We start from the raw sequence: 26364 nt of genomic DNA on the forward strand, positions 1-26364 counted from the left end.
AAGAGGAGGTTGAGGGGAGACCTACTCGCTCTCTGAGAGGAGGCTGCTGTGAGGTGAGGGTTGGGCTCTTCTCTCTAGTTTCAGGTGATAGAGAGAAAATGGGCTGAAATTGTGCCAGGGGAGGGTTGGGATGGAAATTAGAAACAACATTCTTTGCAAGAGTGGTCAGGGATTGGCACAGGCTGCCCAGGGAGGTGGTGGAGTCCCCATCCCTGGAGGTGTTCAAGAAAAGTGTGAACATGGCACCTGGGGCCATAGTTTAAGGCCTTAGTGTGTTGGGTCAATGGTTGGATTTGATGGTCTTGGAGGTCTCTTGCAAGCCTTAAGATATTTGTTAGCATAATGCTTCAGAATTAGAATATGTGACTCTATTCACTTTTTTGTTCTCCAAGTGGACATTGATTTCATCCCAGGCTTGCTGAAAGACACAATTGTGATTGAAAGATGCTGGAGAACTTTAGTGCCTTGAATTGGGTGATTTGCTCTCCATTGCTCACCTCTAGTTGCTGTTTGTTAGCTTTATTACTGGATACTGTATAGAAGGTAATAGCCTCAGAGGGGTTGCATCTGGTGGGTGCTCAAAAACCAGTGGTGGGCTTGGTGTGAGTTGTGTGCTGAGAGCAGGCTTGGGATGGCAAACTGCCGTTGGGGTGTTCAGCCTGGAGAAGAGAAGACCTTAGAGTCCCCTTCCAGTACCTGAAGGGAGCGACAAGACAGATGGGAAGGGACTTGTTATAAAGGCTTGAAATGATGGGATGAAGCAGAATGAGGCCGGTAATGATAGGACTAGGGGGTATGGAATGAAGCTGGAGGTGGGGAGATTCAGGCTGGACATGAGGAAGAAGTTCTTCCCCATGAGAGTGGTGAAGCCCTGGAATGAGTTGTCCAGGGAGGTGGTTGAGGCCCCATCCCTGGAGGTGTTTAAGCCCAGGCTGGATGAGGCTCTGGCCAGCCTGATGTAATGTGAGGTGTCCCTGCCCATGGCAGGGGGGTTGGAACTCGATGATCCTTGTGGTCCCTTCCAACCCTGACTGATACCGTGATAGAATGGATTGAAGCTTGAGAGGGGCAGATTTAGACTGGAAATGAGGAAGAAATTCTTTCCAGTGATGGTGGTGAGACACTGAAACAGGTTGCCTGGGGAGGAGGTTGTGGATGTCCCCTCCCTGGAGGTGTTTAAGGCCAGGTTAGATGAGGACTTGAGCAACCTGTGCTGGTGGGAGGTGTCTCTGCCCATGGCAGGGGGATTGGAACTGGATGATCTTGAAGGTCTCTGCCAGCCTAAACCATTCTATGACTCTATGAACTGCATGAGGTGCCTGGCAGATAGAACCACTCATCAAAGGTGTTGTCAAGGCAGAAGAGGTGAAACAAGGGTGATGACAAGGGACTAGAAATTATTGCTCTTCCCCCTTGCTGCTGCCAGCTTCATTTTTTTTTCCTCTTTATTTTTCCTCCTGTAATTTATTGTTTTGAAGTCATTTAGTGACCTGAGGTGAGATGGACAGGAATTGACAGCTCACATGCTGCTGCTGGCAGCAGAGTCACTGCAGTTACTCCCTGGACATGAAAGGAGGGGGAGAAAATAATAATAACAATAAAAGGCAGAGCAACCCAATTGTTGTCCTCTAAACATCACATCTGTGAAGAGAGAAGGTTTGCTTTAGTTGAAGCCAACCCTTTTTTTCCCTCTTTAGAAAGGATTTTCCCTCTCTCTGCAGTTCAGGGGAGAGAGGGGGGGGGGGGGGGGGGAAAGGGGAGAGCTGATTTTGTGTCTCTCCCTCTCCTTGCCTGCACAAAGAAAACGTGGGTTGCTACCATTTTTATTGTTCTGCTGGGGTGGGTTTCAGACCTCGCATTAGCATATTGAATGTCTAATTGAATTCGGGGGCCGTGTTAATCATCTTGTTGTGTTGAGGGGCGGGCGGCGAAAGCTGCCAGCAAAAGGCTGGCTCTGGCTGGGGCTTCGGCGTTGTGCTCCCACCCCGAGAGATGGGGGGGCGGGGGGGAGGAAGCAGCGGGGAAAGGGGGAGGGAGCTGGGGAAAAAGCGAGCTGAGTGAGGGATGGCTGGAGGGCGAACTCGTGTGCGTGTGTGTCTCTGGTGAGGCCGTGCACTGCCGTGCTGAGATCCACCCCTCCGCCGGAGCCGAGGCAAGAGTTGGAGGCATCTGATGCTGCCGTTACCAGGGTGAAATTTCTGAGTCTGATCGCCGAGAACGACAACCACACACACACACACACACACACAGAGAGAGAGAGGAGGGGGGGGGACCAAAAAAACCGTCAAAAAATTCCCCAGTAAAAATAGCTGTCAGCAGAAGAGAAGATCCAGCACTTCCCGGTCCAACTGGCACAAGCCTGGCAGCCGTTGGAGAACCATCTGCCTTTAACGTAGCCTTGCATGCATGAGAGGAAAAATAGTAATAATAATAAAAATAAATATTAAGGGGGGGTGGGGAGGGGAGAAGAGGGTAAAAAAGGGGGGGGAGGAAAGAGGGTAAAAAGAAAGGAGGGGGGGGGGAGAGTGTAAAAAAGGGAAAGGATAAAATAAAAGAGAGGAAAAAAGGAATGAGGGAAGGAAAAAGTAAAAAAGAGGAAAATGGAAGGAAAAACAAGGTGGAAAGAAAAGGGGGGAGAAGGGGGAAAAATAAAGAAGGGGAAAGAGACAAGGAAAAATAAAGATAAGCTAAAAAAGAGGGGGAAAATAAAATGGGGAACGAAAAAGAGGTAAAAAATAAAAGGGGAAAAGGGAGGGGGGGGGGAAAAAAGTGGAAAAAATAGAAGGAGGCAAAAAAAGACACAAAAATTTGGAAGGGGGATTAAAGAGTAAGGAGGAGGAGAGAGAGAGAGAGAGGAATAAAATGGGAGGAAAAAAAAATCAAAGCCAAGGCAAAAGCCAAACCCACTACAACTGCCGAGCATCGCATTCCTGACAAAAAGGCCAGAACCAAGCCGGTAGAAAAGGAGGCAAAAAAAAAATAGGGGGGGGGAAAAAAGGCAGGAGCGAGGCGAAGCCTCCCCCTCTTCCCCCGATGAGTTTTTTCGCAGTGCTCTGGTGAGGCTCGGAGGTGGCTCCAGCGCAGGGGGCGGCTGCTGCCGCGGCTGGCGGGGCTCCGCGCAGCTCCTCGCCGGGCGTTCAGCACCACGGCTCCGGACAGCTCCGCGCCTGCTCCGTGCTTGCTCCGCGCGGTTCCGCGCAGCTCCTCGCTGCCCGGCCCGGCCCGGCCCGGCCGCCTCTGCCTCTTGCCCCGAGGCCGTCCGGGAGCTCCGGCAACCCCTTGGTCGCGCTGAACCTGCATTGTTTCTTGAAGGGACTGGCCGCCAGCCGCTCGTTCTGCCGGTTTGCCATCCATCCATCCATCTACCCATCCATCCCCACCTCCTCCTCCTCTTCTCTCTCTCTCCTTTGCAGGAACGACTCTTTGGGAACCTGGTCCACCCAGGGATGTAAAACTGTGCTTACCGATGCATCCCATACGAAATGCTTATGTGATCGTCTCTCTACCTTCGCCATTTTGGCTCAGCAACCTAGAGAAATAGTAAGTAACAAAAAAAAAAAGGGGGAAAAAAGAGGGGGAGGGGAAGGGAGGGGGGGGAAGAGCGTGGGGAAGGGGAAAAAAAAAATCAGTTTTAATGCAAAAGGCAATGGCGGGGAGGGGGGAGCTAGAGGGGGTGGGGAGCTGGTCGAGCTTTTTCCTCTCAGGGCTCTTTCAGCCCTTGCGTTGAGGGATTGTTTAATATTGCAGGTAGGCAAATGTTAGTCTCCTGGTGCCTGGCAGTGGCTCTGAGAAATGGATCTCCACATTTCCGGGATAGAGCTAAATCCTGGGTGAAATCTGCTCCTTTCTCCAACTCGGATTTATTTTGTTGTTGTTGTTGTTCCAGAGGAAGCCCTTCTAATTGTGATGCAAATGCCTGGCAAACTTTTGCATCGAACAACCATCAACTCAACCAGCTTTTGATTTATCGTTGGTGGGGTTTTGGGTTTTGTTTTTTTCCCCCGTACTCCGAAGGTTGTGAGGCTTTTCAGAGGGGGAATTTGCAGGGCTTTATTCTTGCTCCCGGTAGGGAAAAAAAACCCAAACCTCTTGGATCCTGGAGTTAAACAGATTGCAGGTCTGCATTGGATGCTTTCCCCCCCCCCCCCTTGTCTAGTTTGGTGATGCGATGCAAGAAAAATAAGCAAGTTTGCAGGAGAAGGAGAGGGACCTTAAGTGTAGCAGCAAGACACTCCCAGGATTAATGAATGGAAAATTAGCTTTAAAAAAAAAAAAAAAAACCACCCCAAATATTTGTCAAGTTCTCCAGCTAAGGCAGATTTTCATTTCCTTGGTTTTTGGCAGCCTCTTTTTAAAAGCAGAGTAGATCAATTTGGAACAAAAGTGGGTTGGAAGAAAAATGTGAGATCTGGCCTAAAAGTACATCTGTCTCCTTCTTTCCCTTTTGGGTGACAGAAGATCTCCTGATAAATGTAGTTCCCAACGCATCCCTGAGGCTTTAGGAAGGGTTTTGGTGAAGCCAGTGTTGCATCTTTCCAAACTTTTAGATCTAAATTCCGTTTTTTTTTCCCCCCCTTCTCCTCCTCCTCTCTCTTTGCATCAGGCAATGTGTTTATTTCAAACCATGAGCACAGAGACGCATGGAGGTGGTGAGAAAAAGACAACAAACCCTCACCTGACAATAGTAGTTTCTTTGAGAGCAGGGAAAGCTACTTTGCTTTCAAGGTCATTGATTCCTACTCATTTTGGGTGAAAACACACAGAAAACTAATGAAATAATAGCAGCAATAATGATGTTTTCTCAGCTCCTTTATGGAGAGCTGAGGGTAGCATTGCTGTAGAGACCTTCCAGACAATCAGAGGCCCGAGGAAATGAAGTGTGTGAGAAGAGTGGCTTGAAGGCAAAGTTACTCCAAGTGCAGAAACTCTGGGGATTCTGGCAACAAGGAGGAATCAAATTCCAGGACAAATCCCTTATGGTACTCCAGGGAGGCTGTTTGTTAAATACCCAGCTCCACGTGTTGCTGCTTCTCAAGAGGGAGATCTCTGTGGCTTCATTTCAACTTGGGGAGTCATTTCAAGTTCTGCCCCTGGGATAGGCTCCTATTATGTTGTAAGATCACTACTTGATTTTATTTTTAGCTAGCCTGAAGGTGTCATAAAGGCATTTTAAAGCTCAAAAGCCTCAATAATTCAACAGATCTCAGAGCCCCATCCCTGGAAGCTTATTTGAATGCCAGGCTGGGTGGGACTCTGAGCAACCTGCTGTAGTGTGAGGTGTCCCTGCCCATGGCAGGGGGGTTGGAACTGGCTGAGCCTTGAGGTCCTTTCCAACCCTGACAATTCTTTGAGTTATATATTGATCATGTTTGGGATGAGGTTGAGTTCTCCTTCCTGAATGATAGCACTGGGAATGTTTTGGACATTTTGCTTTTGTTGCTCTTCTCTTTTTTTTTAACCATCTTCATTTTATTTTGACTTGCTTTCATTGCTGGAGGCTAGTTTTGTTTCATGGTTGTCTGTTGTTAACCTACAGATCATGGAATCATCTGGTACACCCTCAGTGACCTTAATAGTAGGCAGTGGTCTTTCCTGCTTGGCCTTGATCACCCTGGCAGTTGTCTATGCAGCACTATGGAGGTACGTAAAAGGATTTGCAAAGCTGAATGTGGTTACCTTGGTTGTGTTCAACTGACATTTGGAGGGAGCAGGAGATGCAACATTTATTGTTTGGAAGGGCAAAGCTAAACCCAGACAAAACATAGTGCATGTTTTGATGCCTGCTGTTTGTTGATGTGACTGTTTGAAAACTGGTGAAGGACTTCTTAGGATGTTGGGCGGTGATTGGAATAGGGGGAACGCATCCAAGTTAGAGGAGGGGAGATTTAGACTGGATGTTAGGAAGAATTCCTTCCCCATGAGGCTGGTGAGACAGTGGAACAGGTTGCCCAGGGAGGTGATGGAAGCCTCATTCCTGGAAGTTTTTAAGCCTAGGCTGGATATAGCTCTGGGCAGCCTGATGTAGTGTGATGTGTCCCTGCCCATGGCAGGGGGGCTGGAACTAGATGATCCTTGAAGTTACTTCCAACCCTGACAATTCTGTGATTGGTTTTACTCTTCTTGGTCTACTGGTGATGGTTTAGGTTCCACTCTGTGTGAGTGGCATTGCACCTCCAGTGGAGTATTCACAGTGCTAACGAGTGTTTAACAGATTCTTCTTACATCATTTATTTTGTCTGAGGCTTCTGAGCTATCCCATTGACTGCTTTTTCTCCATTAACATCTGAAAGCAAAAGCTCAGAGAATGATATAAGGGTTGGAAGGGACCTCTGGAGATCATCTAGCCCAAAGTTCTGTGGGATCCAAACAACATCTCGACTCTGCGATTGCTGCTGTCGTGTTTTAGGGAGGTTTGGTTCATTTGCTTTGAGTTCATCCACTTGGCTGAGGGGTTTTAGCAGGAAGAGCAAATGAAGTGGTTGTAATTAGCGTGGTGGTGTGTTCCAGTACTTCAGTTTTCCATCCTGAGTTTACTGAGGTATCACATTGAATTAAAAGTGCAGTAGAGATTTATGGACCACATTAATTTGAGGAGTGATAAGAGCTAGCCTGGTGCCTTCATGTAGAAGTAGAAAAGCCAGAGGAAAAGTCATGGCAAGGGAGTTTCAGCTAATCTTTTTTTGCCCTACCTTGGGGAAAAATAGGGTCTTGTGCAAGTGAGAAGAAAACAACAATATTTAGAGTAATTCCACATCAACAAATAGAACTTTGCTTTCAGAGGCTGCTTGGTAACACAAACTCCTCTCTTTCACTCTTATGCAGCCACAGAGACTCTCAGGATTAGATATCTATAATAAATAAATATCTAGTTGCATAAGCTGTAATGAAAAGGATATAAAAATGATCAGTTCTTGTCTGTCAAAGCTAAGACTGAGAGTATTTTGAGGCTATAATTCCCCTCTGAAGAATTAAGAGCGTTATTTTTGCACTCCCTGGTATATTTAGCCCTGGGATGGAAATAGTCTCATGCTCAGTGGAGCTGGTGTTCTCCAGTGTTTTCATTACATACAAGGAAGAAGTTTTCTCATGATGAGGGTGGTGAGACACTGGAACAGGTTGCCCAGAGAAGCTGTGGATGTCCCATCACTGGAAGTCTTGAAGGCCAGCTTAGATAGGGCTTTGAGAAGCTGAGTGGAGTAGAAAACATCCCTGCTTGGAACTAGATGGTCTTTAAGGTCTCTTCCAACCCAAAGCATTCTGTGATTACTTGATCACAATAACTTCCAAGTGGAGAAAAGAAAAATGTCTGACCTGTTGTGAACCTGGTGTGGGTTCTGCAGCCAGCTGAAGAAGAGGGAACTAGGTCTCAGTGTGTTGCTAGGCCTTCTCTCTCAACCCACCACACAGTGTTCTGTCAGGAAGATGCCTTGAAAGCGTTGTGAGGAGAGATCTGTCCTTTGAATCATGGATGTTTGCCTTCCATGTGTTTCTCAGGAGCACATAGCAACCAGCTACAGGGAGAAGATAGACACCAAAACTTCTCTGCTTGCTGTTATAAATCTAGGGGTAGGGAGAAAGTTGATAGCTTGATCCTATGCCTGTATTTTGATTCTGTGTCTGTGGTTGTGTTTTGGAACAGCTTTGAGTGGCAGGGCCTGTTTAGAAGTGATATGAGGTAGTGGTTTTCTGCTCTGAAGAAGTCTTGTGTGATTGATCTCCCCAGCTGAAAAATCAAACTGAAAAATAAATTGAATGTCAGTCAAATTTTCATCCCCTTCTCCTGTTCCCCAAGGCCTTTCCTCTTTTCCCCTTTTCCTCTCCTCTCTCCTCTGTCCCCCCTTTCCTCTTCTCTCTCTCTCTCTCTCTCTCCTCTGTCCCCCCTTTCCTCTTCTCTCTCTCTCTCTCCTCTGTCCCCCCTTTCCTCTTCTCTCTCTCTCTCCTCTGTCCCCCCTTTCCTCTTCTCTCTCTCTCTCTCCTCTGTCCCCCCTTTCCTCTTCTCTCTCTCTCCTCTGTCCCCCCTTTCCTCTTCTCTCTCTCTCTCTCTCTCCTCTGTCCCCCCTTTCCTCTTCTCTCTCTCTCTCTCCTCTGTCCCCCCTTTCCTCTTCTCTCTCTCTCTTTCTCTCTTCTCTGTCCCCCCTTTCCTCTTCTCTCTCTCTCTCTCTCTCTCCTCTGTCCCCCCTTTCCTCTTCTCTCTCTCTCTCTCCTCTGTCCCCCCTTTCCTCTTCTCTCTCTCTCTCCTCTGTCCCCCCTTTCCTCTTCTCTCTCTCTCTCCTCTGTCCCCCCTTTCCTCTTCTCCTCTCTCTCTCCTCTGTCCCCCCTTTCCTCTTCTCCTCTCTCTCTCCTCTGTCCCCCCTTTCCTCTTCTCCTCTCTCTCTCCTCTGTCCCCCCTTTCCTCTTCTCCTCTCTCTCTCTCCTCTCTTTATCCTTTGCCCTTAAACCTTCCCAGCTTAAGTCAGTGCCAAGAGCTCCTCCTTACACTCAGATCCTTTACACTCCATAGATACTCAGTGTCAGGAAGTGGCCCAGGTGAAGCAACAGTTAGCAAGTCAGAAAGTAGCAGGGGTGTGTAGATGTTTGCAGGTATTTGTTTGCAAACACTTGGAAGTAGCCTTAAGAACACTTCTATTTTAAGGAAGAACGTGGCTCTTGGTCTCAGGGTTGTTTTCTCTTCATAACTGAAACATCTAATGCTCTAATAATTACTTGACAGCTGAGCAAAAGGCAGGGCTGCAGTTCTTTTCATCTCCAAAGCCCAGAGTTGCCTGTGGGTTCAGCACAACCTTGTTGTGCCGCCTCAGTGTCATCTATGGATCTGGAGCTGAGGAGGAGATACCAATGCTGGCTAAGTTCCAGTGAGAAGCATTTAGTACAGGTCATAGAATAGAAGTTGGAGCACAGGAACTTCCAGCTCAACATGGAGAAACTTCTTTACTGTGAGGGAGACAGAGCCCTGGAGCAAGCTGCCTAAAGAGGTTGTGGAGTCTCCTCCTCTGGAGACTTTCCAGCCCCAGCTGGATGTGTTCCTGTGTGACCTGCCCTGGCAGGGTGGTTGGACTGGATGATCTCTGCAGGTCCCTTCTAACCCCCTAGCATTCCATGAATGTATAAACATACAGAATGGTCTTCAGAGGGCCTGAGCACTCTCAACTTTATTTTAGTACTCCACACTTCCTCTGCTAGCAGCTCTGAAATCAGGTCAGTGAGGTGCTTCACTTGAAACCACAATCATTCTCTCTTCTGCCCTGTAACCTATAAAAAGTTGTCTATAGGAAAAATGACAACACTTGCATCTTGTGAGGAAATGGGTGAGAACAATCTCTGACTTTTTCATCCTAAGCAAGCTTCTAAAATTATGATAAGCTTGCAAGAGAGAGTGTGTGATGCTGTCAGCAGCTGATCTTTCTGTACAGGCTTAGCTTTTCAGGGCAGTAGGTCTCACCAAGAGCGAGGATGTTGCAGTATTGTTGTTTCTTCGTGCAAATTGTTTTGTTGGAGTGGGAGATCCTCGAGAGAAGTGTGTCCAGTGGTTCCAGGGAGGTTCTCCTTCCCCTCTGCTCTGCCCTGCCCTGGTGAGACTACACCTGGAATACCATGCACAGTTTTGGGCTCCTCAGTTCAAGAAAGACAGGGACCTGCTGGACAGAGTCTAATGGAGAGCTACAAGGATGACTGGGGGACTTGAACGTCTCTCCTGTGAAGAAAGGCTGAGAGCCCTGGGGCTGTTTAGCCTGGAGAGAAGGCTGTGAGGGGATCTGATCAATGTCTATCAATATCTGAGGGGTGGCTATCAGGAGGAAGGTGCCAGGGTTTTTTTGGTGGTGTTCAGTAATAGGAACAACAGGTACAGGCTGGCACACAGGAGGTTCCACCTCAACATGAGGAGAAACTTCTTTACTGTGAGGCAGACAGAGCCCTGGAGCAGGCTGCCCAGAGAGGTTGTGGAGTCTCCTGCTCTGGAGACTTTCAAACCCCCCCTGGATGTTTTCCTGTGCATTCTGCCCTGAGTGATCCTGCTCTGGCAGGGGGGGTGGACTGGATGATCTCTGGAGGTCCCTTCCAACCTCTACCATTCTGTGATGAATGTTATCCAAATAATGTGTTCCAAAACGCACTGCCACGGTGTCACCAAGCCCCTTGTGTTTTATTTGTGCATGGTGGCCCAGATCATCTGCTCCTGTAAATTACCCTGCTTTTGCTGAAGTCAGCTCTTGGGAGTGGTTTGTGCCAGCTGTGGATATTCCCAGGGATGAGCAGAGAGGATGAGAAGTTCCTGACACGACTGCAGACAAGCTTGTTGTTATCAGCATGGTGTTAGTGTCACCTGCAGGTTTTTAAAGGAGAGTTGATAGATTTATCTTTTTACATAGAGCAAACCAAAACAGGTGGTGAGACACAGGAACAGGTTGCTCAGGGAGGCTGTGAATGCCTCCTCCTTGGAGGTGGTCAAGGCCAGGCTGGATGAGGCCTTGAGCAACCTGGGCTAGTGTGAGGTGTCCCTGTCCATGGCAGGGGGGTTGGAACTGGATGATCTTAAAGGTCCCTTCCAACCCAACCCATTCCATGATTGTTTAGCACAAGAATTGCATCAAAGCTGTGCAAGCTTGAGCAGTTGTTTTCCTTTGACCAAGGTTGTCCCCTCTGTTTGTTTGCACAGGTACATCAGATCTGAGAGGTCAATCATTCTCATCAATTTCTGCCTGTCTATTATCTCCTCAAACATCCTTATCCTGGTTGGACAGACTCAGACACACAACAAGGTATGATGATGATGGGGTTGTATTACATTTGCACCTAAATGTTGATGTATTTGTTTAGCTTACCAAAAAAAACTGATCACATCCATCATAGGACTCAATTTTGGTAAAGTATTTACAGCTAAGGGAAAAGATTTGTTGTCTTTCATAGTCTTTATGGTGTTTTTTTTTCCCTTGCTCCACCAAAAAAATCCCTTTTGGTATTGTTCCCTCTTGGATAAGCTGTGTTCTGTGTGCTAGACCTTGTATGTTTTTATCAGTAAATTTCAAAGCAAGGAAGTTCAAAGACTCGACATCAAAAAGCACAAATGCTGGTTGATTATAATAGTTGTAATAGGGTGTGCTACAGTGGGTTTGTCTGGGCTTTATTAACACACAGCTCCTTGAAAGGCAAGGCAGAATGGCTCAGAAGTTAGAGTGCTGCTCTTGAAAATGTGCAGGAGGAGACATCACAACAAGCTGTAGAACTGTTGAACCTCTGACATGTAGCTGGGAGAGAGTAGAATGCAGGCAGAGAGTAGAATGCAAGCAAAGAGTAAAAGGGAAGTTAAATTATCATAGTGCTGTGTATCACTGATTTATTCCTACTCTCTTCTTGGACCTTCTGGACATGGTGGCCATTTGTTCCTCTCCTGTTGTGTGCAGAAAGAGATATCATAGCAAGCTGTAGAAGTGGTAAATATCTGACATGTGGCTATAAGGAAGTGAAAAGCTTGGAAGTAAATGGAAGCAAAAAGCAATATACAAGTAAAAAGTAAAAGGAAAGTTAAAACATCACAGTGCTGTATGTCACTGATTTATTCCTGATCTCTTCTTGGACCTTCTGGAGATGGTGGTCATTTGTTCCTCTGCTGTTGAGTACACTTGTGTGCAGAAAGAGACATCATAGCATGCTGTAGAAGTGTTAAATATCTGACCTGTGGCTATAAGGAAGTGAAAAGCTTGGCAGTAAGCAAAACCAAAGGAAGAATAGCTCAGTTAGTTCATTCTATCACAAATTTATTCCCCATCTGTGGTCATTTGTTGCTCTCCTGTTGAGTTGTGTGCAGAAAGAGACATCCTAACAAGCTGTACAACTGGTAAATACCTGACATGTGGCTATGAGGAAGTGAAAAGCTTGGAAGCAAATGGAAGCAAAAAGCAATATACAAGTAAAAAGTAAAAGGAAAGTTAAAACATCACAGTGCTGTATGTCACTGATTTATTCCTGATCTCTTCTTGGCCCTTCTGGAGATGGTGGTCATTTGTTCCTCTGCTGTTGAGTACAGTTGTATGCAGAAAGAGACATCATAGCAAGCTGTAGAAGTGTTAAATATCTGAGGTGTGGCTATAAGGAAGTGAAAAGCTTGGGAGTAAATGTGAGTGAAAAGCAAAAGGGAAGCGAAAAGTGAAAGGAAAGTTAAAGTATCATAGTGCTGTATTGCAAGTGAAATGCTTGGAAGTAAGTGAAAACAAAGGAAAAATATCTTAGCTGGTGCTGCATGTCACTGATTTATTCCTGATCTCTTCTTGGCCCTTCTGGAGATGGTGGTCATTTGTTCCTCTGCTCTTGAGCAGAGTTGTGTGCAAAAAGAGACATCATAGTATGTTGCAGAAGTGTTAAATATCTGACCTGTGGCTATAAGGAAGTGAAAAGCTTGGGAGTAAGCAAAACCAAAGGAAGAATAGCTCAGTTAGTTCGTTCTATCACCAATTTATTCCCCATCTGTGGTCATTTGTTGCTCTCCTGTTGAGTTGTGTGCAGAAAGAGACATCCTAACAAGCTGTAGAAGTGGTAAATACCTGACATGTGGCTATAAGGAAGTGAAAAGCTTGGAAGGAAATGGAAGCAAAAAGCAATATACAAGTAAAAAGTAAAAGGAAAGTTAAAACATCACAGTGCTGTATGTCACTGAATTATTCCTGATCTCTTCTTGGCCCTTCTGGTGATGGTGGTCATTTGTTCCTCTGCTCTTGAGCAGAGTTGTGTGCAAAAAGAGACATCATAGCAAGCTGTAGAAGTGTTAAATATCTGACCTGTAGCTATAAGGAAGTGAAAAGCTTGGGAGTAAGCAAAAACAAAGGAAGAATAGCTCAGTTAGTTCGTTCTATCACCAATTTATTCCCCATCTGTGGTCATTTGTTGCTCTCCCGTTGAGTTGTGTGCAGAAAGAGACATCCTAACAAGCTGTGGAACTGGTAAATACCTGACATGTGGCTATAAGGAAGTGAAAAGCTTGGAAGTAAAAACAAAGTAAAAAGTAATACAGAAGTAAAAGGAAATATTACAGTGCTGCATATCACTGATTTATTCCTGATCTCTTCTTGGCCCTTCTGGTGATGGTGGTCATTTGTTCCTCTGCTGTTGAGTTGTGTGCAGAAAGAGACATCCTAACAAGCTGTAGAAGTGTTAAATACCTGACATGTAGCTATAAGGAAGTGAAAAGCTAGGGAGTAAATGGAAGGAAAAAGTAATAGACAAGTAAAAAGTAAAAGGAAAGTTAAAACATCACAGTGCTGCATGTCACTGATTTATCCCTGATGTCTTCTTGGCCCTTCTGGGCCTGGTGGTCATTTGTTGCTCTGCTGTGGAGTAGGGCTGTGTCAGTGTTTTGAGGCATCCCCCAGTGCCCAGTGATGATGCTAAGCAGCTTTCTGAAGTGACAGTAAGTGGCTGATTAAAATGATCTATGGCTTCATGGTAGTTTGGAATGGAAAATAGGATGGTCTGGTGAGAACTCACTAGGAGTAGCGTGTCCAGATATGAAGGACATGGACCTGCTGGAGTGGGTCCTGAGGAGGCAACGAAGATGATCAGAGGGCTGGAGAACCTCCTAATGGGACAGGCTGAGAGAGTGGGGCTGTTCAGCCTGGAGAAGAGAAGGCTCCAGGGAGACCTTAGAGCTCTGTTTTCATATCTGAAGGGACCCCACAGAAAGGCTGGGGAGAGACTCTTCAGAAGGGCCTGGAAGGATAGGGAGAGGGGCAGTGGTTTGAAACTGGAGCAGGACAGATTTAGTTTGGACATCAGGAGGAAGTTCTGCACAGTGAGAGTGGTGAAATGCTGGAACAGGTTGCACAGGGATGTGGTGGAGGCTCCATCCCTGGAGACATTCAAGCTCAGCCTTGCTGTGTCCCTGGGCAGCCTGCTCTAGTTGGAGGTGTCCCTGCTGCCTGAAGGGGAGTTGGACAAGATGACCTCTGAGGGTCCCTTCCAAGCTGATGCCATCTGTGTAGAGTTGGTGACTGGGTGATGTGTGGTGGACCACTGGAATTTTGGAGCAAGCATCTATGGAGCCAATGTTTGGAGGGCATTACAGAATCACCAAGGTTGGAAGAGACCTCAAAGATCATCAAGTCCAACCTGTCACCACAGACCTCATGACTAAACCATGGCACCTAAATACCTCCAGGGATGGGGACTCCACCACCTTCCTGGGCAGCACATTCCAATGGCTAAGGACTCAGAGTGTTTGGGAAGGTACTCCTGAGGTGCTCCCCCAGCCTTTCCCTGAACTCTGAACTCAACCATGACCTTAATCCAGTTCCCTTCTTTTCATCTACATCTCCTTGAGCTCGCTTCTGCTTCCTATCTTGCTGACAATCCAGAGATACCACCTTGACTCCTCTCTGAGAACAGCACGTGCTAAAAATGGAGATGTTCAGAGGAGATAAAGGGCAGAAAAAAACCCAACATACCCTGCACTTCACTATCTGAATACATGGCCTGGAAAATCACTCTCAAACACCACTTTCCTTTTTTTTTACTACATTTATCTTCTTTTTTGAGTCCACATCTTGTACCACCTGGGAGCTTCCAGCCAGGGAGTGCCTCTAAAGGATCAAATGATGGAGAGTGCTGGGTTGTTTTCTTTTTCATGCTGAGGAAGATAATCTTTGTTACAGACCTGATGTATTCACTGAGATGTGCATCACAGAATTGTCAGGGCTGGAAGAGACCTCAAGGATCAGCCAGTTCCAACCCCCCTGCCATGGGCAGGGACACCTCACACTACAGCAGGTTGCTCACAGCCACAGCCAGCCTGGCCTTCAAAACCTCCAGGGATGAGGCTTCCACCACCTCCCTGGGCAACCTGTGCCAGTGTCTCACCACCCTCATGGGGAACAACTTCTTCCTAATGTCTAATCTTCATCTCCCCTCTTCTAGTTTTGCTCCATTCCCCCCAGTCCTATCACTCCCTGACACCCTCAAAAGTCCTTCCCCAGCTTTCTTGTAGCCCCCTTCAGACACTGGAAGGCCACTAGAAGGTCACCTCGGAGCCTTCTCTTCTTCAGCCTGAACAACCCCAACTCTCTCAGCCTATCCCCATAGGAGAGGAGCTCCAGCCCTCTCCTCAGCTCAGTGAAGGTACCATCACCAAAATGAGCTGCTCCAGAAGCCTCTGTTTGGCACAAGCTTCTTCAAATTAAAGGAGTTGACTCCTGGTGTGACTTCAATGTGTTGTGAGCAGGGACTTGAAGTTCTGATAGGACAACAAAGCTGGAGAAGGGTCTGGATATCAGGGCTGGTGAGGAGCAGCTGAGGGAGCTGGGGGTGTTCAGTGTGGAGGAAACTGAAGGGAGACCTCATTGCTATCTAGAGATCCATGAAAGGAGTTTGGAGTAAGGAGGGGATCAATTTCCTTTCCCTAATATCAGGTGATACAACAAGAGGAAATGTCCTCAAGTTGCACCAGGGGAGGTTTTGTTTGGAGATGAGGAAAAACTGCTTTGCTGCTGGAGTGGTCAGGGATTGGAACAGGCTGCCCAGAGAGGTGGTGGAGTCCCCATCCCTGGTGGTGGGGTTCCAGAAACCTGTGGCCATGGCATTTGGGGGACATGGTTTAATGGCCATGGTGGTGTTAGGTTGATGGTTGGACTCTGTGATCATAGAGGTCTGTTCCAACTGAAACAAATCTCTGATTCTCTGATTTATTTCTCTCCAAAGATCACCTGTGACCAGAAGAAGACAGCATTTGATTATTTCAGTCCATAGGCTGAGATTGCAACACTGGGGGGGTGGGGGGAGAAACCCCAAAGTGACATTTTCATTTTGCTTTAAACATGCAGTTGAGAACTTCAGCAAGAAAATCAGGTCCTCACCTGTGGTTTAAGATTTAAAAACACCTTTTAGATTTGTTTCTGAGATTGTATTAGCTCCCAGAAATCAAACCATGTGGGGATTTAGTGCTGAGAAGGCTCAGGGGAGACCTCCTTGCTCTCTACAGCTACCTTAAGGGAGGTTGCAGTCAGGAGGGGGTTGGTCTCTTCTCCAGAAGAAGAGGACACAGTCTCAAGCTGTGCCAAGGGAAGTTTAGACTTGAGGTGAGGAGAAAGTTCTTCCCAGAGAGAGTTGTTGGCCACTGGAATGTGCTGCCCAGGGAGGTGGTGGAGTCCCCATCCCTGGAGGTGTTCAAGAGGGGATTGGATTTGGCACTTGGAGCCATGGTTTAGTCATGAGGTGTTGGGTGACAGGTTGGATTGGATGATCTCTGAGCTCTTTTCCAACCTTATTGATTCTATGATTCTGTGAAATCTTGGCAATTCTTGTTTGCTTGTTTGTTTTCCCAAGCAAATATATCTACAAGTCAGCAGAAATTGTCTCCTGACTAAAGGCTGAAGGTGGTGTTCTGTGGCAGCAGGATGAGCTCAGCTTTTGTAATGTGTTGCAGAGTATTTGAGGGATGTGCTATGCCAAATGGGATTATTTATGCTCTTCCATTCTCATTGCTTTCTATGACTCCCTGAAAAAGGAGGCTGAGGAGAGGTGGGGGATGCTCCCTTCTCCCTAGTATCAGGTGATAGAATGAGAGGAAATGGCCTGAAATTGTTTCCAGTTGGATATAAGGCAGGGAGGAGGGATGGAATCTTTACTGAGAGAGTGATCAGGGATTGAGGCTGCCCAGGGAGGTGGTGAAGTCACCATCCCTGCAGGTGTTCAAAGACTCGGTGGCCATGGCACTTGGGCCTTCCAGTATCTGAAGGGGGCTACAAGAAAGCTGGAGAGGGACTTTGTAGGGTGTCAGGGAGGGATAGGACTGGGGGGGATGGAGGGAAAAAAACAGAAGTGTGGGTAGATTCAGATTGGATGTTAGGAAGAAGTTCTTCCCCATGAGGGTGGTGAGAGACTGGCACAGGTTGCCCAGGGAGGTGGTGGAAGCCTCATCCCTGGAGGTTTTTCAGGCCAGGCTGGATGTGGCTGTGAGCAACCTGCTGTAGTGTGAGGTGTCCCTGCCCATGGCAGGGGGGTTGGAACTGGCTGACCCTTGAGGTCCTTTCCAACCCTGACAATTCTATGACCTGGTTTAGTGAGCATGGTGTTGTTGGGTTGATTCTTGGCCTGGATGATCTTAGAGGTTTTTTCCTATTGAAATGATTGAATGATTCCTCTGTTCGTACTCTTCTCATATTGTTGGGGCACCTAGTTGATGTCCATGTGGTGGTGCTGCTTAAGGGGTTGAAGGAGGCCCCTTTGCTCCATGGTTTTCTTTAGCTTTGCTTCTGAGTTTCAATTGTCTCCATCTCTGCATCCCTGCGTATTCCCTTAGAGAACTGGAACTGGCAAATGTCATCTGAGCTGGACTCAGTTGCAGTTTGAACAGAGGGGGAATGAAGCATGCTGAAGGCTATCTTTATACCCAAGAGTTTATTGTCAGTCTGGTGGCACTCTGTGGGTTTTCTTTCACCTGCATTCAATGTCACACCAACGACTTTTATTCTGCTTTTCTCCATTTTGATGCTGTTCAGTCTCCAGGAAACTGTCTGTGGTTCCTTTATTGCCATCAGTAACAAAGTGGGGGGGGAACCAAACTATTGAGCCCTGTGATGTGGATAAGTGCAGGTTTGTTTTGTTTTCTTTTGTGGTCACTGTAAATCAGAGCTATGTGCCTCTTAGGCTTAGTTCTAGTCTTTAAAGTCTGACTGTATGCAAAAAGCTTCTTTTAGTCCAGACTAAGTGACTTGGAATATTTGCACTCTCTTTGGTTTAACTGAGTTCTGCTTTTCTCTGTTCCCCAGTAAAAATTGAAGGTGTTTAAAAGACACAAAGATGTAGAGCTGAGGGACGTGGTTTAAAATCACCTTGGTAGAGCGTTTTAGGCTGCCCCTGGAATAGTGGCTTCAGTTTGGGGCCCCTCACTCACTGAGGGGCTGGGGCAGGTCCAAAGAAGGGTAACAAAGCTGGACAACTTTGAGAACAGGGATGGGGAGAAGCAGCTGAGGGAGCTGGGGGTGCTGAGTGTGGAGAAGAGGAGGTTGAGGGAGACCTCATTGCTCTTTACAGCTCCCTGAGAGGACATTGGAGTGAGGTGGGGGCTGGTCTCTTCTCCCTAGTAAGTATCTAGTGATAGAACAAAAGGAAATGGCCTCAAGTTAGACCAGGAGAGGGTTAGGTTGAAGGCTAGGGGAAAATTTCTTTGCTGCAAGAGTGGTCAGGCACTGGAACAGGCTGCCCAAGGAGGTGGTGGAGTCCCCATCCCTGGAGGTGTTCAGGAACCCTGTGGCCGTGGTGCTTGGGGCCATGGTTTGATGGCCATGGTGGTGCTGGGTTGATGGTTGCACTTGGATGACCTTAAAGGGCTTTTCCAACCAAAACAGTTCCATGAGAAAACCTCAGGGTGTTTCCCACAGGCAAAATGGTCAAAATATTTACAGAGGCCACCTAGAAGTGGTTTGATGCTGCCCCCTCCCCGTTCCTGATGCTGCTTTCTGCCCCCCTCCCTCCCCATTTCCTGATGCTGCTTTCTGCCCCCCTCCCTCCCCATTTCCTGATGCTGCTTTCTGCCCCCCTCCCTCCCCATTTCCTGATGCTGCCTGCTGCTCCCTCCCCCCCCCCCCCATTCCTGATGGTTCCCTCCCCTTTCTAATATTCTCTGTTTAAAGGCTGGGTTTTTTCCCTCCCTGTACTCAGAGATCCCCACATTAGTCCAGAGGTGCAGTTCCTGGGGGCCTGTTAGCTTGTTTTAGCTTAGCTTCTGATGGGAGTCATGGAGGGGAGCATGGCTTCTCCTGGAAGATTTCAGTTGGGACAGCCACCAAATAAAAAGCCTTTTGTCAGCAAGAAAAGCCTGGCTGCTTCAGCCCCTCGTAGCCAGGCCTGTTGTGCATGTGATTGAAGGGACACAGCTGAGAAATGTTCTTCTCCTCTCAGTCTGTTTTCCCCCACCCCCAGCCCTGTCCAAAAGAGAAGGCAGAACTTTATTCAAAGCCCTCTGAAGGCTTCAAGCTGCAGGAGAGCTCTGTTTTTGTCAGATGCTGTTTTGAAGCACAGGTCACTCAAGGCTGAACTGACAAGAATATAATTCCATTAATTATGTGCCCTGTTTAAATAAACTCAGCGTTAACACTGAGTGCAAGCAGCACATTCATTTGCTTCGCTGTTCCTTTCTCTCTCCTTGTTTTTCCTTTCCCTCTCCTTGTTTTTCCTTTCCAGTGGCAAATATTAAGACACAGAAAGAGCTTTCAGTGGGAGGGGGCACAATGAATGCCCTGGAGGCAGCTCTGGAAGTGGCCAAACTGAGCTGTAGCATTGACACTGAGTGTCCTGAATCAAGGAAGGGGATCAGTGTTCATGGTGAACTTCTCAAAGGGCATTTGTCTCACAAATCATCTGAGGTGGCCATAGCATCTCTAACATTATTAGCAGCTGGGGGTGGGCACCCAGCCTGAGCCATCACAAGTATCTACCTTCAAGAGACTGATAGAGGAGAAGAGGAGATCTCAGGGGAGACCTTATTGCTGGAAGGTGTCCAGAGAAGGGTAATGAGGCTGGGGAGGGGTCTGGAGCACAGCCCTGTGAGGAGAGGCTGAGGGAGCTGGGGTTGCTTAGCCTGCAGAAGAGGAGGCTCAGGGGAGACCTTCTTGCTCTCTCCAACTCCCTGAAGGGAGGTTGTAGCCAGGTGGGGCTTGGTCTCTTCTCCCAGGCAAGCAGCAGCAGAACAAGAGGACACAGTCTCAAGCTGTGCCAGGGGAGGTTTAGGCTGGAGGTTAGGAAGAAGTTCTTCCCAGCAAGAGAGATTGGCCATTGGGATGTGCTGCTTGGGGAGGTGGTGTCCCCATCACTGGAGGTGTTTAGGAAGAGCCTGGATGAGGCACTTGGTGCCATGGTTTAGTTGATTAGATGGTGTTGGGTGATAGGTTAGACTTGATGATCTCAAAGGTCTTTTCCAACCTGGTTTATTCTATTCTATTCTATTCTATTCTATTCCTTGGAGGTGTTCAAGAGGGGACTGGACGTGGCACTTGGTCATGGTTTAGTAGTCATGAGGTCTGTGGTGACAGGTTGAACTTGATGATCTTTGAGGTCTCTTCCAACCTTGGTGATTCTGTGTGAGTCTGTGATTCTATTCTATAGAACATCTATGAAATTATTAGGTATCTGCCTTCAAGAGACTGATAGAACATCTAGAAAATGATTAAGTAATTTGCTTTCAAGAGACCAAAAATTTTCTCTGGGGACTTCTTTCTTTTTGTTGTTTGGTTGGGTTGGGTTTTTTTTTTGTTTGGTTGTTTTGTTTTGAGGAAATATCCTTCTTTGAGGAAATCACTCTGCAGCTTGAGGAGGGAAGATTTGGACTGGAGATGAGGAGGAAATTCTTTCCAGTGAGGGTGGGGAGACACTGGAACAGGTTGCCCCGGGAGGCTGTGGATGCCTCCTCCTCCCTGGAGGTGTTCAAGGCCAGGCTGGATGTGGCTCTGTGCAACCTAACCTAGTGGAAAGTGTCCCTGCCCATAGCAAGGGGTTGGAACTGGATGATCTTGAAGGTCTCTGTCAGCTCCAACTGCTGTAGGAATCTCCTAGTGATTTGCAATGTAACTCTTGCTATTTCATATGTCCTAACACTTTTCTTGCCATCAAGGAAAAAATGGTTATTTCATCTGTCTGTGCACTTGCAACACTTCAGCTATAAATCTTTATTATGCTTTTGATCCTGCTTAATGAATAGATTCACTGCCCTCACTAAGTTATTGATTAACATTATGTGAATCTAACCATAAATTCTCTTCCCTTGTTCATACATTCAGGAAAGAATTTGGATTTTCTTCCCAGTTGTGCCTAAGCAAAGCTGGGGAAGGGTCTGGAGAACAGGGCTGGGAAGGAGCAGCTGAGGGAGCTGGGGTTTGTTAGTCTGGAGGAGGCTAAAGGGAGACCTAGACCTAATTGCTCTCTGCAACTCTCTGAAAGGAGGTTGGAATGAGGAGCGGGTTGGTCTCTTTTCCCTAGTCTCAGGAGACAGAAGGAGAAGAAGTGGCCTGGAATTGTGTCAGGGAGGGGTTGGGTTGAAGATGAGGAAAAATTTCTTTGGTGCAGGAGTGGTCAGGGACTGGCAGAGGCTGCCCAGGGAGGTGGTGGAGTCCCCATCCCTGGAGGTGTGCCAGAAACCTGTGGCCATGGCACTTGGGGCCATGGTGGGTTTGGGCTGGTGTTTGGACTGGATGATCTTAGAGAGCTTTTCCAACCTTAATGATTCTATGAGTCTAGGATTTTGGAACCATCAAAACCATTAGTGCTGCCAAAATGAAGCTGCCAGATATTCTTTCTCTCTCAAGAAAGATGTGGCCATAGCACTTTGGGACAGGGGTTTGTGGGCATGGTGGTGTTGGGTTGATGGTTGATGATTTTAGAGGTCTTTTCCAACCCTCAGAGAAGGGCCATGAGGATGATCAGAGGGCTGGAGCACCTCTCCTGTGAGGACAGACTGAAAGAGTTGGGGCTGTTCAGACTGGAGAAGAGAAGGCTCCAAAGTGACCTAATTGTGACCTTCCAGTATCTGAAGGGGGCTACAAGAAGGCTGGGGAGGGACTTTTCAGGATTTCAGGTAGTGATAGGACTAGGGAGAATGGAATGAAGCTGGAGGTGAGGAGGAAGTTCTTCCCCATGAGAGTGGTGAAGCCCTGGAATGGGTTGGCCAGCGAGGTGGTTGGGGCCCCATCCCTGGAGGTGTTTAAGCCCAGGCTGGATGAGGCTCTGGCCAGCCTGATCTAGTGTGAGGTGTCCCTGCCCATGGCAGGGGGGTTGGAACTACCTGATCCTTGTGGTCACTTCCAACCCTGACTGATTCTATGAGCTTCTCAGTGCTGATCAATAGCTAAAGGGAGGAAGTTGGGAGGATGGGGCCAGGCTCTTTTCAGTGGTGCCCAGTGGTAGGACAAGGGACAGCAGGCACAAACCAGGGCACAGAGGGTTTCACTTGAGCTGAAGGAGAAGCTTCTTCGGTGTGAGGGTGCTGGAGCACTGGAACAAGCTACCCATAAAGGTTGTAAAGTCTCCTTCTCTAGAGAGCTTTCAAAACCCTCCTGGACACATTGCTATGCAACCTGCTCTGGATGACCCTGCTCGAGCAAGGGCTGGACTGGATGGTCTCTGGAGGTTCCTTCCAGCTCCTACCACTCTCTGATTCTGTAAGTCACTGTATCCCATTCCTACAGCCCTCTGAAGCTGCTGACAGTGTCACGTCCTCAGGTTTGAAGCAGCAGTGGGTGGTGGGATCCCCTGAGAGCCCTCCCAGTGTTCAGGTGGCACTAACGCTGCCTCTAAGCATGTGGCTGCTGCCCCATATCTGCCACTGCCTTGCAGATGCAGGCATCCTGGCAATCCATCTCCTAGGAAACAGCGGGGGAGACCTCAGAGCAGATGGAGTGAACAGAGGAATTCTGCTAACACAGCATTCAGGTTGTGTTAGAGGATCCATGAGGAAGCAGGGAATTCAGCACGTCAGGCAGCAGCTCGCGCCGCTGCAGGGCTTACCCGGAGACAAGCAGCTGAACAAGAGCCAGCAGTGTGCCCAGGTGGCCAAGAGAGCCAATGGCATCCTGGCTGGGAGCAGAAATGCTGTGTCCAGCAGGAGCAGGGAGGGGATTGTCCCCTGGGACTCAGCTCTGGTGAAGGCCACAGCTCGAGTGTTGTGTCCAGTTTGGGGCAGCTCAATACAAGAGAGATGTGGAGGTGCTGGAGCCAGGGCAGAGGAGGGCAAGGAAGCTGGGGAAGGGCCTGAAGAATAAATCTGATGAAGAGCAACTGATGGAGCTGGGGATGGTTAGTTTGGAAAAGAGGAGGCTGAGGGGAGACCTCCTGGCTCACTACAACTACCTGAAAGGAGGCTGTGGAGAGGTTGGTGCTGGTCTCTTCTCACAGGTAATTAGTGATAGAACAAGAGGGAATGGCCTCAAGCTGCAGCAGGGCAGGGTCAGACTGGACAGTAGGAAGAGGTTTTTTCCCCTCAAGAGTGGTCAGGCATTGGAATGTGCTGCCCAGGGAGGTGGTGGAGTCACTAAACCTGGATGCGTTTAGAGGTGGTTTGGATGTGGTGCTTGAGTCTATGGTTTTGCCTTGCAGAGCAGGGCTCTGGGTTGGCCTTGGTGATCCTGAGGGTCTTTTCCCACCTGAATGTTTCTGTGATTCTGTAGCCTGCTCCCTCCTCCCTGGCTGGGGTGCTGGGCTTCATGCTGGCATTAAGTTGCCTTCCCTGATGTAAACCTCGACTCAAGGATTGGAGAACTCCCCAGATCAGAGCAGTTTCTCATGCTGCAGATGAGTGTTTAGTGGAAGACAGACAAAACACAGCTGAACCAGAAGTACAAACCAAGCTTTAAACCATCTAGCACACACACAAAAAACCCCAACATAGCTCAGACTTCTCCTGAGGTAAGCCTCTTCTGTTCTGCTCTGCCCAAATGGAGGCTTTGTCCTCCTTGCTCTTCAGGACCTGCTTAGAGTAGGGCTTTTTTTTTCCTCTCTTCTAGACCTCGCCCCCACAACCCTGAGGAAAATAGCTCATTCTCTCCCAAACACCTGTTTGGGTTATTTCAGACAATCTGCTGATGACTCAAGTGGCTATTTTGGGCTTAACACCTTCCCTCTCCCCCCATCACACTTGTCTTTTGCTTGCTTGTTGAATGTCAGTGGCGACACAAAAGCAGTCAATGGGAAGCAGATCGACCTACAAACAGTTAAGTGTTTGGGTCTCTCATTGGCTGAGTGTTAGCTTTAAGGGAGAGGAGAACACAAAGGCTTCCAGGTGACAGCAGTAAAAAAGCCTTTTGACATGGAGATATTATTGCAGTGGTCTGAGGGTAGTGGGACAGGTCGTCCAGGGGACTTGGTTGGGGCTTCATCCCTGGAGGTATTCAAGGTGAGGCTGCACAGGGCTCTGAGCAACCTGATCTAGTGGAGGATGTCCCTGCTGACTGCAGGGGGGGTTGGACTGAGTGACCTTTGGAGGTCCCTTCCAAGCCAAATCATTCTGTGTGATTCTGTGAACAGTCTTCACAAGCTTAGATCATAGAATCACAGAATTGTCAGGGCTGGAAGGGACCCCAAGGATCATCTAGTTCCAACCCCCCTGCCATGGCCAGGGACACCTCACACTACAGCAGGTTGCTCACAGCCACATCCAGCCTGGCCTTCAAAACCACCAGGGATGAGGCTTCCACCACCTCCCTGGGCAACCTGTGCCAGTGTCTCACCACCCTCATGGGGAACAACTTCTTCCTAATATCCAATCTGAATCTACCCATTTCTAGTTTTGCTCCATCCCCCCCAGTCCTATCATTCCCTGGCACCCTAAAAAATCCCTCCCCAGCTTTCTTGTAGCCCCCTTCAGATACTGGAAGGTCACAATTAGGTCTCCTTGGAGCCTTCTTTTCTCCAGGCTGCAGAACCCCAACTCTCTGTCTGCCTCCATAGCAGAGCAGCTCCAGCCCTCTGCTCATCCTCCTGGCCCTTCTCTGGACACCTTCCAGCACCTCCAGATCCTTCCTGTGCTAGGGGCTCCAGACCTGGACACAGAGCTCCAGCTGTGGTCTCAGCAGAGTGGAGCAGAGGGGGAGAGTCCCCTCCCTGGCCCTGCTGGCTATGCTTCTCTTGCTGCAGCCCAGGCTCTGCTTGGCTCTCTGGGCTGCAAGTGCTCACTGCTGGCTCCTGTTGAGCTTCTCCTCCACCAGCAGCCCCAGGTCCTTTTCTTCAGGGCTGCTCTCAAGCCAGTCCCTGCCCAGCCTATATCAGTGCTTGGGATTGCCCTGATCCAGCTGCAGGACCTGATGAAATGTTGGTGCTAAAATAGCAGCAACACCAAAAATCAGCCTTCAACTGCTTGGTTGTTTTCATTCTAGTATCAAATTGGATTGTGTTCCCCCCCCCCCTCCATGGATTTTCCAGTGTGGATGTCCTGTTTCTAAGAATTTAGGGGTAGAATCCATTTGTCACCTAAATCAAAACAGATGCAGAAACAGAATGAGGTGTTTTTACTACAGGGTATCTGCACTACAGTGAAAAATACACTTCTGAGATAAACATGATGTAAATCTACTACTACCCTGATTACCGCATCATTAATCTTTCTGTCTACCACAATGAAACCTTTTGGAAAGCACCAGCACTGAAACACCATCAGCTGAAGAACAGCAGAGTGTTCCTGTGGGGTGTCCCTGCCCATGGCAGGGGGGTTGGAACTACATGATCCTTGTGGTCCCTTCCAACCCTGACTGATACTATGATAGAGTGAATTTGGTGCAATTTATAGAGTCATAGAATTTGGTTCATGTATAGAATCTTAGACTTGCCCCTTGTCCTATCCCAGGGTGCAACTGAGCAGAGCCTGTCCCTTCCCTCTTGACCCCCAGCCCCCAGATATTGAGAGACATTGATTAAATCCCCTCTCAGTCTTCTCCTCTCCAGACTAACCAGCCCCAGGGCTCTCAGCCTCTCCTCACCAGGCAGTGCTGCAGTCCCTTCAGCATCCTTGTAGCTTTCCCTAGGACTCTCTGATGCAGATCCCTGCCCCTTCTGAACTGGGGAGCCCAGAACTGGATGCAATATTCCAGGTGAGGTCTCACCAGGGCAGAGGAGAGGGGGAGGAGAACCTCCCTGCATCTGCTGAGCACACTCCTCTTAATGCACCCCAGGATCCCATTGGCCACCAGGGCACACTGCTGACCCATGCAGAACTTGCTGCCCACCAGGCCTCCCAGGTCCTCCTCCACAGGGCTGCTCTCTACCTGGCAAAGGTAAAACTATTGAAGCAAGCACTTGGCTCTAACCATGGACATTTGTAATGGATGTAATGGGAAGATGATTTCCCTCCCCCCCCCCAAAAGCCTGCAGGGAAATGTAGATATTTATAACAATAAATAAATAAATAAGGCCTCAAGCTGTTCAAACTGCTGGAGTTTGTGAAATGGCAAGAAAGTTCAGCAGGCACTAGGCTTCTGGGCTGAAAAAAACAGGATGGGAAAAAACATGTTTAGCAGCTTTTCACTTCTGAAGAACATCGAAATGGAGCTGGCACAAAGAGTCCAGCAGTTGGAAGGAAGGATGAATAAGGTTGGCACAAAGTGTTGTTCCATTAGTAAGTGATTGCATATCTGTCACTAATTAGTAGCATGGCATAGAATTTGGACTCTTCCTGAGGTTAAAAACAATCTTCAGCATCATCAACCCATCCCTTATCTGCTAAATCATTTCTTGGAGCTTGGAAATCCAGCAAGGGCCAGGGCAGAGTCTTGCATCTGGGGAAGAACAACCCCAGGGAGCAGGAGAGGTTGGGGACTGGCCTGCTGGAGGGCAGTGAAGGGGAAAAGGACCTGGGGGTGCTGGTGGATGGAAGGTTGACCATGAGCCAGCAATGTGCTCTGG

At 48.1% G+C, this 26364-nt stretch overlaps 1 protein-coding gene across 11 annotated transcripts in view; it reads left to right on the top strand.

Moving 5' to 3' along the window:
- Window positions 1-26364, top strand: part of ADGRB3 (adhesion G protein-coupled receptor B3) — a 570173-nt gene that overhangs the window by 440264 nt on the left and 103545 nt on the right. For all 11 annotated transcript variants that reach the window (XM_054169593.1, XM_054169581.1, XM_054169605.1 and 8 more), the window contains 3 exons: window positions 3414-3540; window positions 5537-5640; window positions 10655-10757. In XM_054169593.1, coding sequence (XP_054025568.1) covers window positions 3414-3540; window positions 5537-5640; window positions 10655-10757 — 334 coding nt within the window. The remainder of the gene's footprint in view (window positions 1-3413; window positions 3541-5536; window positions 5641-10654; window positions 10758-26364) is intronic.

Source organism: Dryobates pubescens, chromosome 2 (genome assembly GCF_014839835.1).
Source record: "Dryobates pubescens isolate bDryPub1 chromosome 2, bDryPub1.pri, whole genome shotgun sequence".
In the NCBI taxonomy this organism is placed as follows: Eukaryota; Metazoa; Chordata; class Aves; order Piciformes; family Picidae; genus Dryobates; species Dryobates pubescens.